The following is a 13,062-nucleotide window of genomic DNA, read 5'->3' as shown; positions in this document are numbered from 1 at the left end:
TGAAAATGTAGCTAGCTAGACTATCTTACTCGTATACATGGATGGACGCTTCTCCCTCTCTGTCACGAATGCCATGGTTGCCCTTAGTTTGAAGATGTAATCCGGAGACAGGTGATTTATACAACAGTCTTCTGTTCTCATTTCGACTGCATTTTGATAAATGAAAAAAAAACAGTTTACGCTCAAATAGCTCTCCTGTGAAGTAGTGATGCTCGACATACACCTAGTTTCCTGAAACGAGTCACATATAGTCGTCATGTAGCAGACACTTTTACCCAAGGCGTCTCATACAGTTAACATTTACTATCGAGTATTTAGTGATCCTTTATGGCTCAGTTGATAGAGCGTGGGGCTTGCAACGCCAGGATCGTGGGTTAAGATTCCCTCTTTGGGCCACCCATACGAAAATGGATGCTCGCATGACTGTAAGTTGCTTTGGATAAAAGTGGTCCGTAGGTCAGTCCTCCAATCTGTATTTACAGTGAAGCACTGGGGTTGTTTCAGTTACCCAGCATTTTTAGTTCCCTCTTCTACAATATGGCTATTCTCCCACCTCCCTGATTCGCCCTGATCACTCTGTTTGTCTCTGTTTCTTGGTCACCAGGTGAGACCCAGTTCCTGAATTTCACCACGGTGCGCACACAGTCGGACAAGATCCTCCTCAAGTGGGAACCCTTCTGGCCGCCAGACTATAGAGACCTACTGGGCTTCATGGTCCTCTACAAAGAGGCGTAAGTATAAAACGATACATGAGTAAGTTATGCTCTTGCCCTGTGGGACAAGGTTACTATCTCCTAGAGCTAGAGATGCCTTGGTCAACTGTAACTGCTGTTATTGTGAAGTGGAAACATCTAGGGGCAACATTGTCTCAGCTGCGAAGTGCTAGGTCATACAATCTCACAGAACGGGCCCCGCCCAGTGCTGAAAGCACGTAGTGCGTGAAAATGGTCTGTCCTCGGTTGCAACACTCACTACCGAGCTGCCTCTGGAAGCAAATTCAGTACAAGAACTGCTCATCTGGAGCTTCATGAAATGAGTTTCCATGTACCGAGCAGCCGCACACAAAGTTACGATGCGCAATGCCAAGCGTCAGCTGGAGAGGTGTAAAGCTCGCCGCCATTGGTCTCTGGAGCAGTGGAAATGCGTTCTCTGGAGTGATGAATCACGCTTCACCATCTTGCAGTCCAATGGCGAATCTGGGTTTGGCAAATGCTATCTGCCCGAATGCATAGTGCCAACTGTAAAGTTTGGCGGGGGAGGAATGGGGCTGTTTTTCATGGATCGGGCCCCCCCTTAGTTCCAGTGATGGGAAATCTTAACCCTACAGCATACAATGACATTCTAGACAATTCTGTACATCCGACTTTGTGGCCACAGTTTGGGGAAGGCCTTTTCCTGTTTCAGCATGACAATGCCTCCATGCGCAAAGTGAGGTCCATACAGAAATGGTTTGTCAAGATTGGTGTGGAAGACCTTGACTGGCATGCACAGAGCCCTGACCTCAACCCCACCAAACACCTTTGGGATGAATTTGGAACGCCGACTGTGAGCCAGGACTAATCGCTCCAACATCAGTGCACGACCTCACTAATGCTCTTGTGGCTGAATGGACTCAAGTCCCTGCAGCAATGTTCCACTGTCTAGTAGAAAGCATGGACAGGCCTCCTCAGACGATCTCGCAGGTGAAGAAGCCAGACGTGCAGGTCCTGGGCTGGCGTGTTTACACGTGGTCTGCGGTTGTCAGGCCGGTTGCATGAACTTCCAAATTCTCTAAAACAACGTGGAAGTGTCTTATGATAGACAAATAAAAATCCTGCAGTCAGTATGCCAATTCCACGCTCCCTAAACTTGAGACATCAGTGGCTTTTTTTTATGTGACAAAACTGCACATTTTAGAGTGGCCTTTTATTGTCTTCAGCACAGGGTGTAATGATCAGGCTGTTTAATCAGCTTCTTGATATGCCACACCTGTCAGGTGGATGGATTATCTTGGCAAGAGAGAAATGCTCACTAACAGGGATGTAAACACATTTGTGCCCAAAATTTGAAAGAAATACGTTTTTTGGCGGATGGAAATATTTCTGTGATCTTCTATTTCAGCTCATGAAACCAGGGACCAACACTTTACGTGTTGTTTATTTTTTTTGTCCAGTATAATTACAAATAATTAGCATATTGACCACAAGAAGCCCAAACTGATATCCTTGACTAAAATAATCATTTTCAACCTCTCTTATGTCTGAGAATATTTGGGAACAGATTTCTTAAATTAAAATCACTGATTTCCTGCTGTTTTAGTTTTTTTTTTTTTTAAATGTCCAACAACAAACTTTTTTTTTTTTTTTTTTTTTGCTCAGAAGGCTTGGGGTCCAATAGCTTGGTGGCTTGGGGTCCAATAGCTTGGTGGCTTGGGGGTCCAATAGCTTGGTGGCTTGGGGGTCCAATAGCTTGGTGGCTTGGGGGTCCAATAGCTTGGTGGCTTGGGGGTCCAATAGCTTGGTGGCTTGGGGGTCCAATAGCTTGGTGGCTTGGGGGTCCAATAGCTTGGTGGCTTGGGGGTCCAATAGCTTGGTGGCTTGGGGGTCCAATAGCTTGGTGGCTTGGGGGTCCAATAGCTTGGTGGCTTGGGGGTCCAATAGCTTGGTGGGCCAAACCCTGCTGTAAAGTGTCAAAAGTGTTGAATCGAAAGGTGTGTAGTTTAAATTGGAGCTTCCATGACTATTTAGATAGGACAGCAGTCTCTAATGGTGTAGATTAGAGTAGCGGGTGGTAGCCGGCTAGTAACAGTAACAGTCGTATCTCTACTATTAGTATGTCAGTGTCTTTCTGTCCTCTCCATCTCCAGGCCTTATAAGAACGTGACAGAGTTTGATGGCCAGGATGCGTGCGGCTCTAACAGCTGGGTGATAGCTGACGTCGACCCTCCACCCCGTGCCACGGAGGGGAAAGATCAGGCGGAGCCTGGCTTCCTCATCCATCCTATGAAGCCCTGGACCCAGTACGCCATCATGGTCAAGACCCAGCTCTCCGCCTCAGACGAACACCAGGTCCACGGGGCCAAGAGCGAAATCATCTACGTCCGCACCAATGCCACCAGTGAGTCACAAACATAGTCCTCCGTCCTTACAACATTCTACTAGTGAGTCACAAACATAGTCCTCCGTTCTTACAACATTCTACTACTGAGTCACAAACATAGTCCTCCGTCCTTACAACATTCTACTAGTGAGTCACAAACATAGTCCTCCGTTCTTACAACATTCTACTACTGAGTCACAAACATAGTCCTCCGTTCTTACAACATTCTACTACTGAGTCACAAACATAGTCCTCCGTTCTTACAACATTCTACTACTGAGTCACAAACATAGTCCTCCGTTCTTACAACATTCTACTACTGAGTCACAAACAGTCCTCCGTCCTTACAACATTCTACTAGTGAGTCACAAACACAGTCCTCCGTCCTTGCAACATTCTACTAGTGAGTCACAAACACAGTCCTCCGTCCTGACAACATTCTACTACATTATCTGATAAAATTTCACAATTATTTTCATCAAGACCATAAACATTTTCACTGTGACAAAAAAGGTAATCTCTAATGTCGTTGTTTATAACCCACATAAAGCAAGGCAGGAGCTTCGGTTTCAATGGAAACATCATTACTGAAAGTACAGACACGTTTACCTAGGGGAGTGTTTGTGTATCGACTAGTCTCAATAGCGAGAGGGGCCACTCCATATCTACATTTAGAAAAATAGCTTTGAATATGGTTGAAACGTACACGGGGTTCTGCCCTGGTTTTATCAGTTGGTACCACTTTCGTTCATTGCTCTCGAAAAGTGCTTCTCCAAAAACATTACGGTAATTTCTAGAATACACTCTGTATCAGTGAGGAGAGCCATATGGGTGGACTTAAAAAAGGCTTTGACATGATACTGTAAATAAAACATATTTGCAGTTGCAACATCACAAGCCCATTCAAATTCCGTGTTTACATAGACGTTCATTTGGCATGCTGCAAAATCTCTGCCAATTTAAATATATATATTTTTAAAACATTAAATGCATAGCCTCTGGTGATGATGACATGGAATTTTCCAGACCATGTCATTTTGAATAGCAACATTTGACATGTATTTACCCAAACCAAGGTCAAAAATCTGCAGCACTGTTCAAAACACAGTTAACACCAGTTTAATTTGTCCCCATACTGCTCCAGCAGACATAATACTAGGTAGCACCGATGAATCAAACCGTTTTTAGTGAAACATTTTAAAAGGTAGGCCAACCATGACTTTACTCTTTACAACGATGACACTAAGGGGCACAATTTACATGGTACGCTATGTACTTAACGGACACAATGTAATCCTAGATAACAGACTGTAGAAGCTGGCTGTTATCCACCAATAGGTCCCCTCCAGCCCCAGTCTGACAACATTCCTTACTCTTAACTCTAGCAATGTTGATCTTGTTGTTAACAATCCCTACTCTTAACTCTAGCAATGTTGATCTTGTTGTTAACAATCCTTACTCTTAACTCTAGCAATGTTGATCTTGTTATTAACCATCCTTACTCTTAACTCTAGCAATGTTGATCTTGTTGTTAACCATCCTTACTCTTAACTCTAGCAATGTTGATCTTGTTATTTCAGAGCCGTCCGTGCCCCTGGACCCCATCTCCTCGTCCAACTCGTCCTCTCAGATCATCCTGAAGTGGAAACCTCCCACGGATACCAACGGCAACATCACTCACTACCTGGTGTACTGTCAGCAGCAGCCCGAGGACAGCGACCTCTACAAGTTCGATTATTGTCAGAAAGGTGAGACGCAGAGGATTGTCATTATTCACGTGATTATTTCATATTACAGTTTAGGAAAGGATCGATCAATCGTGTCAGATGATCTCATGGGTCTTGTCTGATGATCCGTTGACCAATGAGAACGGGATTTGTGGGTCATCCCCTATTTTGGTGCAGATGTGACATTTGGGACCATTGGGATTCAGTTTAACTGTCTTTTGTCTGTCTGTCTGTAGGAATGAAGCTGCCGTCGCGGGCTCCTACCCACCTGGACACTGAAGAGGAACAGAAATGGAACCAAACAGACGAGCCTGGGCCAGGGAGCCGCTGCTGTTCCTGCCCCAAAACAGAGACCCAGCTCAAGAAGGAGGCCGATGAGTCTGAGTACCGCAAGACCTTTGAAAACTACATCCACAACGAAGTGTTTGAACCCAGGTAGGATTATAGCAGAGTTACACTACACGATCAAAAGTATGTGGACAGAGATACCTTCATAACATAGTGTTGAAATCAGGTATGAGAACAGTAGTAGCGTCACAGTTTGGCGTTGTAGTAAATGCATAACAGTCGTCTATACTTCCAGAAATTACCCCAAAGCTCAGGGAACCCTGCCTGAAACTGAGGACTATTGACTAGTGTACGCTCCTAACAAGGCTATTCAGTTAATATACAGTGGGGCAAAAAAGTATTTAGTCAGCCACCAATTGTGCAATTTCTCCCACTTAAAAAGATGAGGCCTGTAATTTTCATCATAGGTACACTTCAACTATGACAGACAAAATGAGAAAAAAAATCCAGAAAATCACATTGTAAGTTTTTTAATGAATTTATTTGCAAATTATGGTGGAAAATAAGTATTTGGTCACCTACAAACAAGCAAGATTTCTGTCTCTCACAGACGTGTAACAACTTCTTTAAGAGGCTCCTCTGTCCTCCACTCGTTACCTGTATTAATGGCACCTGTTTGAACTTGTTATCAGTATAAAAGACACCTGTCCACAACCTCAAACAGTCACACTCCAAACTCCACTATGGCCAAGACCAAAGAGCTGTCAAAAGACACCATAAACAAAATTGTAGACCTGCACCAGGCTGGGAAGACTGAATCTGCAATAGGTAAGCAGCTTGGTTTGAAGAAATCAACTGTGGGAGCAATTATTAGGAAATGGAAGACATACAAGACCACTGATAATCTCCCTCGATCTGGGGCTCCACGCAAGATCTCACCCCTGTGGGGTCAAAATGATCACAAGAACGGTGAGCTCCCAGAACCACACGGGGGGACCTAGTGAATGACCTGCAGAGAGCTGGGACCAAAGTAACAAAGCCTACCATCAGTAACACACTACGCCGCCAGGGACTCAAATCCTGCAGTGCCAGACGTGTCCCTCTGCTTAAGCCAGTACATGTCCAGGCCCGTCTGAAGTTCACTAGAGAGCGTTTGGATGATCCAGAAATAGATTGGGAGAATGTCATATTGTCAGATGAAACCAAAATATAACTTTTTGGTAAAAACTCAACTCGTCGTGTTTGGAGGACAAAGAATGCTGAATTGCATCCAAAGAACATCACACCTACTGTGAAGCATGGGGGTGGAAACAGGCAGCACCACAGACAGACAGATGGACAGACTGAAAGACAGCACCACTGACAGACAGACAGCACCACAGACAGACAGACAACACCACAGACAGGCGGATAGACGGCACCACTGTCACCCTTTGCTGTTTTTCTGCAAAGGGACCAGGACGACTGATCCGTGTAAAGGAAAGAATGAATGGGGCCATGTATCGTGAGATTTTGAGTGAAAACCTCCTTCCATCAGCAAGGGCATTGAAGATGAAACGTGGCTGGGTCTTTCAGCATGACAATGATCCCAAACACACTGCCCGGGCAACGAAGGAGTGGCTTCGTAAGAAGCATTTCAAGGTCCTGGAGTGGCCAGTCTCCAGATCTCAACCCCATAGAAAATCTTTGGAGTGAGTTGAAAGTCCGTGTTGCCCAGCAACAGCCCCAAAACATCACTGCTCTAGAGGAGATCTGCATGGAGGAATGGGCCAAAATACCAGCAACAGTGTGTGAAAACCTTGTGAAGACTTACAGAAAACGTTTGACCTCTGTCATTGCTAACAAAGTTTGAGATAAACTTTTGTTATTGACCAAATACTTATTTTCCACCATAATTTGCAAATAAGTTCATTAAAATCCTACAATGTGATTTTCTGGATTTTTCTCCCTCATTTTGTCTGTCATAGTTGAAGTGTACCTATGATGAAAATTACAGGCCTCTCTCATCTTTTTAAGTGGGAGAACTTGCACAATTGGTGGCTGACTAAATACTTTTTTGCCCCACTAAGTGAAGTATAGACAGTCTGATGGCAGGTAGGCCCTGAACACAGCTGATCTCTCATTCCTCCAGAACAACACCTGCTGTAAGCAACTCTTCTGACAATGGGTAAGCCAATGGCGTTCAAGTGCTGGTGTTAATGCCCAGCCCCCCCTCACCTTGTCAGCCAATCAGAACACAACAACCAGCAGCTCTATGTCAGTGGTGGAATGCGTAATTTGATGCACTAATTCGTTGGGGGGGGTGACGAAACTAGCTCGCCCCCCACCTCCTCTCTGTGCTTCCGATCCTGTGTTTGTGTGTTAATTCACAACTATCAATGCTCTTGCCTTGGTGGAGACAGTCTTTCCTTCTGTGTGACAGTTGAAATGCCTGCTCAACCCAAGCATGATGATGGGAGCGTCAGCGCTGTGAAGAAGACCGTGGTTTAATTAGTAAAAGCCTCTATGAGTTCTGTTCCCCTTTGATCGTAATTCCAGGAATATGTGAGAACAGATGAATTGTGTAGCGTTCTGTTGCGTCGGCACCAGAGGCTCTTTGGCAGGTGGACCAGCAGGCAGAGCTGGCTTTCAGACGTGCTGTTGACAGGCCCCTGGGCTGACACACACCCTCCCTGTTTAAGGCATGTGTATAGATGCTGAGATGAGTCATGGGAAATCACTATCTCAGTCGGTCTCGTCTGCTTTGCCGCGGTTTCAAGCGGTGTGGTCCGGCCTTGGCTCTTCTGCTTTAACTCTCCAGTCACAAGAGATGTTATCGTTTCTACTACAGCCGAGCTGTAATTTAGTAGCTAGCTGATGCGGTGGAGGGGGGGGATTACAGTGTCTGGGCCCTGAGTGGTCTGTTGCTGTTATTCACACAGTCACAGGAACACTGTGCTCTGTCCCTCCCTCAGGCAGGGGGCCCCGTGCTCCCTTTGTTTGGCCCTGGATGTGTGTGTGTTCTAACGTGCTATCAAGCTAGCCCCAACCCTGTGTGACGTGTGTGTCCCTGTTTACGCTCTGTTCCAGAACCCAGCTGCAGAGGGGGAAGGGGGTCGGGGGTTGTCTGGTGCCCCCATCCCACCTACACCCCCCCTTTCCCAGGGGAGTGATTATTGTACCCATTACCATCCGTTCATGCAGACTGCCGCCCTGCCATTTAGACTGCTACACACATACTGTTCAGACCTCCACACATAAACTAACACGATTTAGATCTACACACACGCACACACAGTTGAGACCTCAGCTGGGGTTTAATCCTGTGTCTGAGTGGAAGACATGGTAATTATGGTATAGGAAGTGAACAAGGAGATCAGACTGACAACAGTACCAGACTACTTCTAATTCCCCCCTTCCCTCTAAAACTTACTGGTGTGGCGATGTCCGGCAGAGCGAGACAGACAACAGTAGAGTGAATATATATATATATATATATATATATGACGCTTTTATCCAAAGTGGCATCCATTTTGTGTATGGGTGGTCCTGGGAATTGAACCCACTGTCCCAGTGTTGCAAGCACCATGCTCTACTGACTGAGCTACAGAGGACCATGTGAATGGATAGACTGTGAAATGGATAGACTGTGAAATGGATAGACTGTGAATGGATAGACTGTGAAATGGATAGACTGTGAAATGGATAGACTGTGAAATTGACTGTGAAATGGATAGCACTGTGAATGGATGCTGTGAAATGGATGACTGAAATGGATAGACTGTGAATGGATAGACTGTGAAATGGATAGACTGTGAAATGGATAGACTGTGAATGGATAGACTGTGAAATGGATAGACTGTGAAATGGATAGACTGTGAAATGGATAGACTGTGAATGGATAGACTGTGAAATGGATAGACTGTGAAATGGATAGACTGTGAAATGGATAGACTGTGAAATGGATAGACTGTGAAATGGATAGACTGTTTGTAACCCACCGTGACCCAGTACTGACCTGGTTCAGACCTGGCTAGTTCTGTTCTGATGCCATTTTGGGAGATCTGTTGTTCTACTGACTGTCTGTATTTATCTGGTAGTGTAGTGACATGGCCAACATGGGGGAGTGTGTTCAGTGGTGCTGTCGGTCAGTGGTGCTGTCTTTCAGTCTGTCCATCTGTCTGGGGAGTGTGTTCAGTGGTGCTGTCTTTGTCAGCGGCGCTGTCTGTCGGCGGTGCTGTCTGTCTGTCAGTGATGCTGTCGGTCAGTGGTGCTGTTAGTGGTGCTGTCTATCCGCCTGTCTGTGGTGTTGTCTGTCTGTCTGTCTGTGGTGCTGTCTGTCTGTCAGTGGTGCTGTCTTTCAGTCTGGCCATCTGTCTGTCTGTGGTGCTGCCTGTATGTCTGTCTATCTAGTGTTGTCTGTCTGTGGTGCTGCCTGTATGTCTGTCTGTGGTGCTGCCTGTATGTCTGTCTGTGGTGCTGCCTGTATGTCTGTCTGTGGTGCTGCCTGTATGTCTGTCTGTGGTGCTGCCTGTCTGTCTGTCTGTGGTGTGCTGTCTGTCTATCTGTGGTGCTGCCTGTCTGTCTGTGGGGCCCTCTGTATGTATGTATGTCTGTCTGTGGTGCTGTCTGTCTGTCTGGTGCTGTCTGTCTGTCGGTGGTGCTGTCTATCTGTCTGGTGCTGTCTGTCTGTCTGGTGCTGTCTGTCTGTGGTGCTGTCTGTCTGTCTGTCTGTGGTGCTGTCTGTCTGTGGTTGTCTGTCTGTCTGTGGTGCTGTCTGTCTGTCTGTGGTGCTGTCTGTCTGTCTGTCTGTGGTGCTGTCTGTCTGTCTGTCTGTCTGTGGTGCTGTCTGTCTCTGTCTGTGGTGCTGTCTGTCTGTCAGTGGTGCCATCTTTCTTTCAGTCTGTCCATCTGTCTGTCTGTGGTGCTTTCGGTCTGTCTGTGGTGCTGTCTGTGGTGCTGTGTCTGTCTGTGGTGCTGTCTGTGGTGGTGCTGTCTGTCTGTGGTGCTGTCTGTCTGTGGTGCTGTCTGTCTGTCTGTGGTGCTGTCTGTCTGTCTGTGGTGCTGTCTGTCTGTCTGTGGTGCTGTCTGTCTGTCTGTGGTGCTGTCTGTCTGTCTGTGGTGCTGTCTGTCAGTGGTGCCATCTTTCAGCCTGTCCATCTGTCTTGTCTGTGGTTCTGTCTGTGGTGCTGCCTGTATGTCTGTCTGTGGTGCTGTCTGTGGTCTGTCTGTGGTGCTGCCTGTATGTCTGTCTGTGGTGCTGCCTGTCTGTCTGTGGTGCTGCCTGTATGTCTGTCTGTCTGTGGTGCCTGTCTGTCTGGTGCTGTCTGTCTGTCTGTGGTGCTGCCTGTCTGTCTATCTGGTGCTGTCTGTCTGTCTGTGGTGCTGTCTGTCTGTCTGTGGTGCTGTGTCTGTGCTGTCTGTCTGTCTGGTGCTGTCTGTCTGTCTGTGGTTGTCTGTCTGTCTGGTGCTGTCTGTCGGTGGTGCTGTCTGTTTGTGGTGCTGTCTGTCTGTCTGTGGTGCTGACTCTGTCTGTGGTGCTGTCTGTCTGTCTGTGGTGCTGTTTGTCTGTCTGTGGGTCTGTTTGTCTGTCTGTCTGTCTGTCTGTGGTTGTCTGTCTGTGGTGCTGTCTGTCTGTCTGTGGTTGTCTGTCTGTGGTGCTGTCTGTCTGTCTGTGGTGCTGTCTGTCTGTGGCGCTTCTGTCTGTCTGTGGTGCCTTCCGTCTGTCTGTGGGTGCTGTCTGTCTGTGGTGTGCTGTCTGTCTGTCTGTGGTGCTGTCTGTCTGTCTGTCTGTCTGTGGTGCTGTCTGTCTGTCAGTGGTGCCATCTTTCTTTCAGTCTGTCCATCTGTCTGTCTGTGGTGCTGTCGGTCCGTCTGTGGTGCTGTCTGTGGTGCTGTGTCTGTCTGTGGTGCTGTCTGTCTGTGGTGCTATATGTCTGTCTGTCTGGTGCTGTCTGTCTGTCTGTGGTGCTGTCTGTCTGTCTGTGGTGCTGTCTGTCAGTGGTGCCATCTTTCAGTCTGTCCATCTGTCTTGTCTGTGGTTCTGTCTGCCTGTGGTGCTATCTTTCAGTCTGTCTGTCTCATTGGTGCTGTTTGTCTGTGGTGCTGTCTGTCTGGTGCTGGCTGTCTGTCTGTGGGGCCCTCTCTGTCTGACCGTCCGTCTCTCAGTCCGTCCCTTGTCCGTGGTGCAGTCTCTGTCCGTCTGTCAGTCTGTCCATTGGTGCAAGACTGTCTGTCGGGTTGTGTCTGTCTGTCGGGTTGTCTGTCTGTCTGTGGGGGCTGTCTGTTTGTCTGTGGTGCTGTCTGTATCAATGCATCACCCCCACACTGTCACAGCCAGCGTTCTGAAGACTCACTGTGACATCATAACTGTGTGCTCAGCCAGGCAGCCAGCATTCTGAAGACTCATTGTGACATCATAACTGTGTGCTCAGCCAGGCAGCCAGCATTCTGAAGACTCATTGTGACATCATAACTGTGTGCTCAGCCAGGCAGCCAGCGTTCTGAAGACTCACGGTGACAGATGGATAAAGCCACTCTATGCTGATGTCACCCTGCCTGCTGTGGAAGAAGTTGCCTCAGTCGAACCACGTGATCTGATCAAGCATATCAGATTACCACGGGATCTGATCTAACAGTAGAGTACCACGTGATCTGATCTAGCACCAGATTACGAACGTGATCTGATCTAGCACCAGATTACCACATGATCTGATGTAGCACTGGATTACGAACGTGATCTGATCTAGCATCGGATTACCACGTGATCTGATCTAGCACCGGATTACGAACGTGATCTGATCTAGCACCAGATTACCACGTTATCTGATCTAGCACTGGATTACGAACGTGATCTGATCTAGCATCAGATTACCATCCCAAAATGTGAACCTCAACTATTAGGAAGATAAGAAAATAAAAAGCTGATTTGGGGCCCAGGGGGAAGTTGGAACTTCCTACCACTCTCTGTAGTAGTAGGGTCATACTTGCTTGTTTATCAGGATCCCCATTTAGCTTTTGTAGAAGAAGCAGCTACTCTTCCTGGGGGTCTACATAAACACAGGACATGACAAGTAACTAAGCACTTGATACACTGATAGACAAGAACAGTCACACAAATCAAAAATACAACGATATAACAAACAATACAACTAAACTGTAGTGGCCATAGAAATAGATTATTCTTATATGGTTTCTCCTCTTATCAGCCACAACCTGTTCTGTAGTCAACTCAAACTTAAATAAACCTAGTTGACTGGCTGGCTGCTAGGCTAGCAGAAGACTCCATGGCTCCATCTGTTGGTGATGAGTGTAACTGCAGCCTGGCCACCCGGCTGACTGTGGAGGAGTCCAATCAAATTGTATTTGTCACATGCGCCGAATACAACAGGTGTAGACCTTACAATGAAATGCTTACTTACGAGCCCCTAACCAACAATGCAGTTTAAAAAAGAAAAAAATGGATTAGAATTAAAGTAATTAAGGAGCAGCAGTAAAATAATAATGAGACTATATACAGGGGGTACCGGTACAGAGTCAATGTGGAGGCTATATACAGGGGGTACCGGTACAGAGTCAATGTGGAGGCTATATACAGGGGGTACCGGTACAGAGTCAATGTGGAGGCTATATACAGGGGGTACCGGTACAGAGTCAATGTGGAGGCTATATACAGGGGGTACCGGTACAGAGTCAATGTGGAGGCTATATACAGGGGGTACCGGTACAGAGTCAATGTGGAGGCTATATACAGGGGCTACTGGTACAGAGTTAATGTGGAGGCTATATACAGGGGCTACCGGTACAGAGTCAATGTGGAGGCTATATACAGGGGCTACTGGTACAGAGTCAATGTGGAGGCTATATACAGGGGCTACCGGTACAGAGTCAATGTGGAGGCTATATACAGGGGCTACCGGTACAGAGTCAATGTGGAGGCTATATACAGGGGCTACCGGTACAGAGTCAATGTGGAGGCTATATACAGGGG

General features: G+C 46.9%; 1 protein-coding gene across 2 annotated transcripts in view; it reads left to right on the top strand.

Moving 5' to 3' along the window:
* Positions 1-13,062, top strand: part of LOC112251449 (insulin receptor-like) — a 174,797-nt gene that overhangs the window by 144,407 nt on the left and 17,328 nt on the right. Inside the window, exons 7-11 of one of the 2 annotated variants that reach the window (XM_042322551.1) lie at positions 605-731; positions 2,846-3,096; positions 4,659-4,826; positions 5,042-5,240; positions 7,225-7,260. In XM_042322551.1, the coding sequence (XP_042178485.1) occupies positions 605-731; positions 2,846-3,096; positions 4,659-4,826; positions 5,042-5,240; positions 7,225-7,260 (781 nt within the window). The remainder of the gene's footprint in view (positions 1-604; positions 732-2,845; positions 3,097-4,658; positions 4,827-5,041; positions 5,241-7,224; positions 7,261-13,062) is intronic. The other variant, XM_042322550.1, reaches the window with a different exon arrangement.

The sequence above is a fragment of the Oncorhynchus tshawytscha genome, linkage group LG05 (assembly GCF_018296145.1).
Source record: "Oncorhynchus tshawytscha isolate Ot180627B linkage group LG05, Otsh_v2.0, whole genome shotgun sequence".
In the NCBI taxonomy this organism is placed as follows: Eukaryota; Metazoa; Chordata; class Actinopteri; order Salmoniformes; family Salmonidae; genus Oncorhynchus; species Oncorhynchus tshawytscha.
The sequence above is the reverse complement of the archived record's forward strand: the minus strand, read 5'-3'. Positions and strand labels throughout refer to the sequence as shown.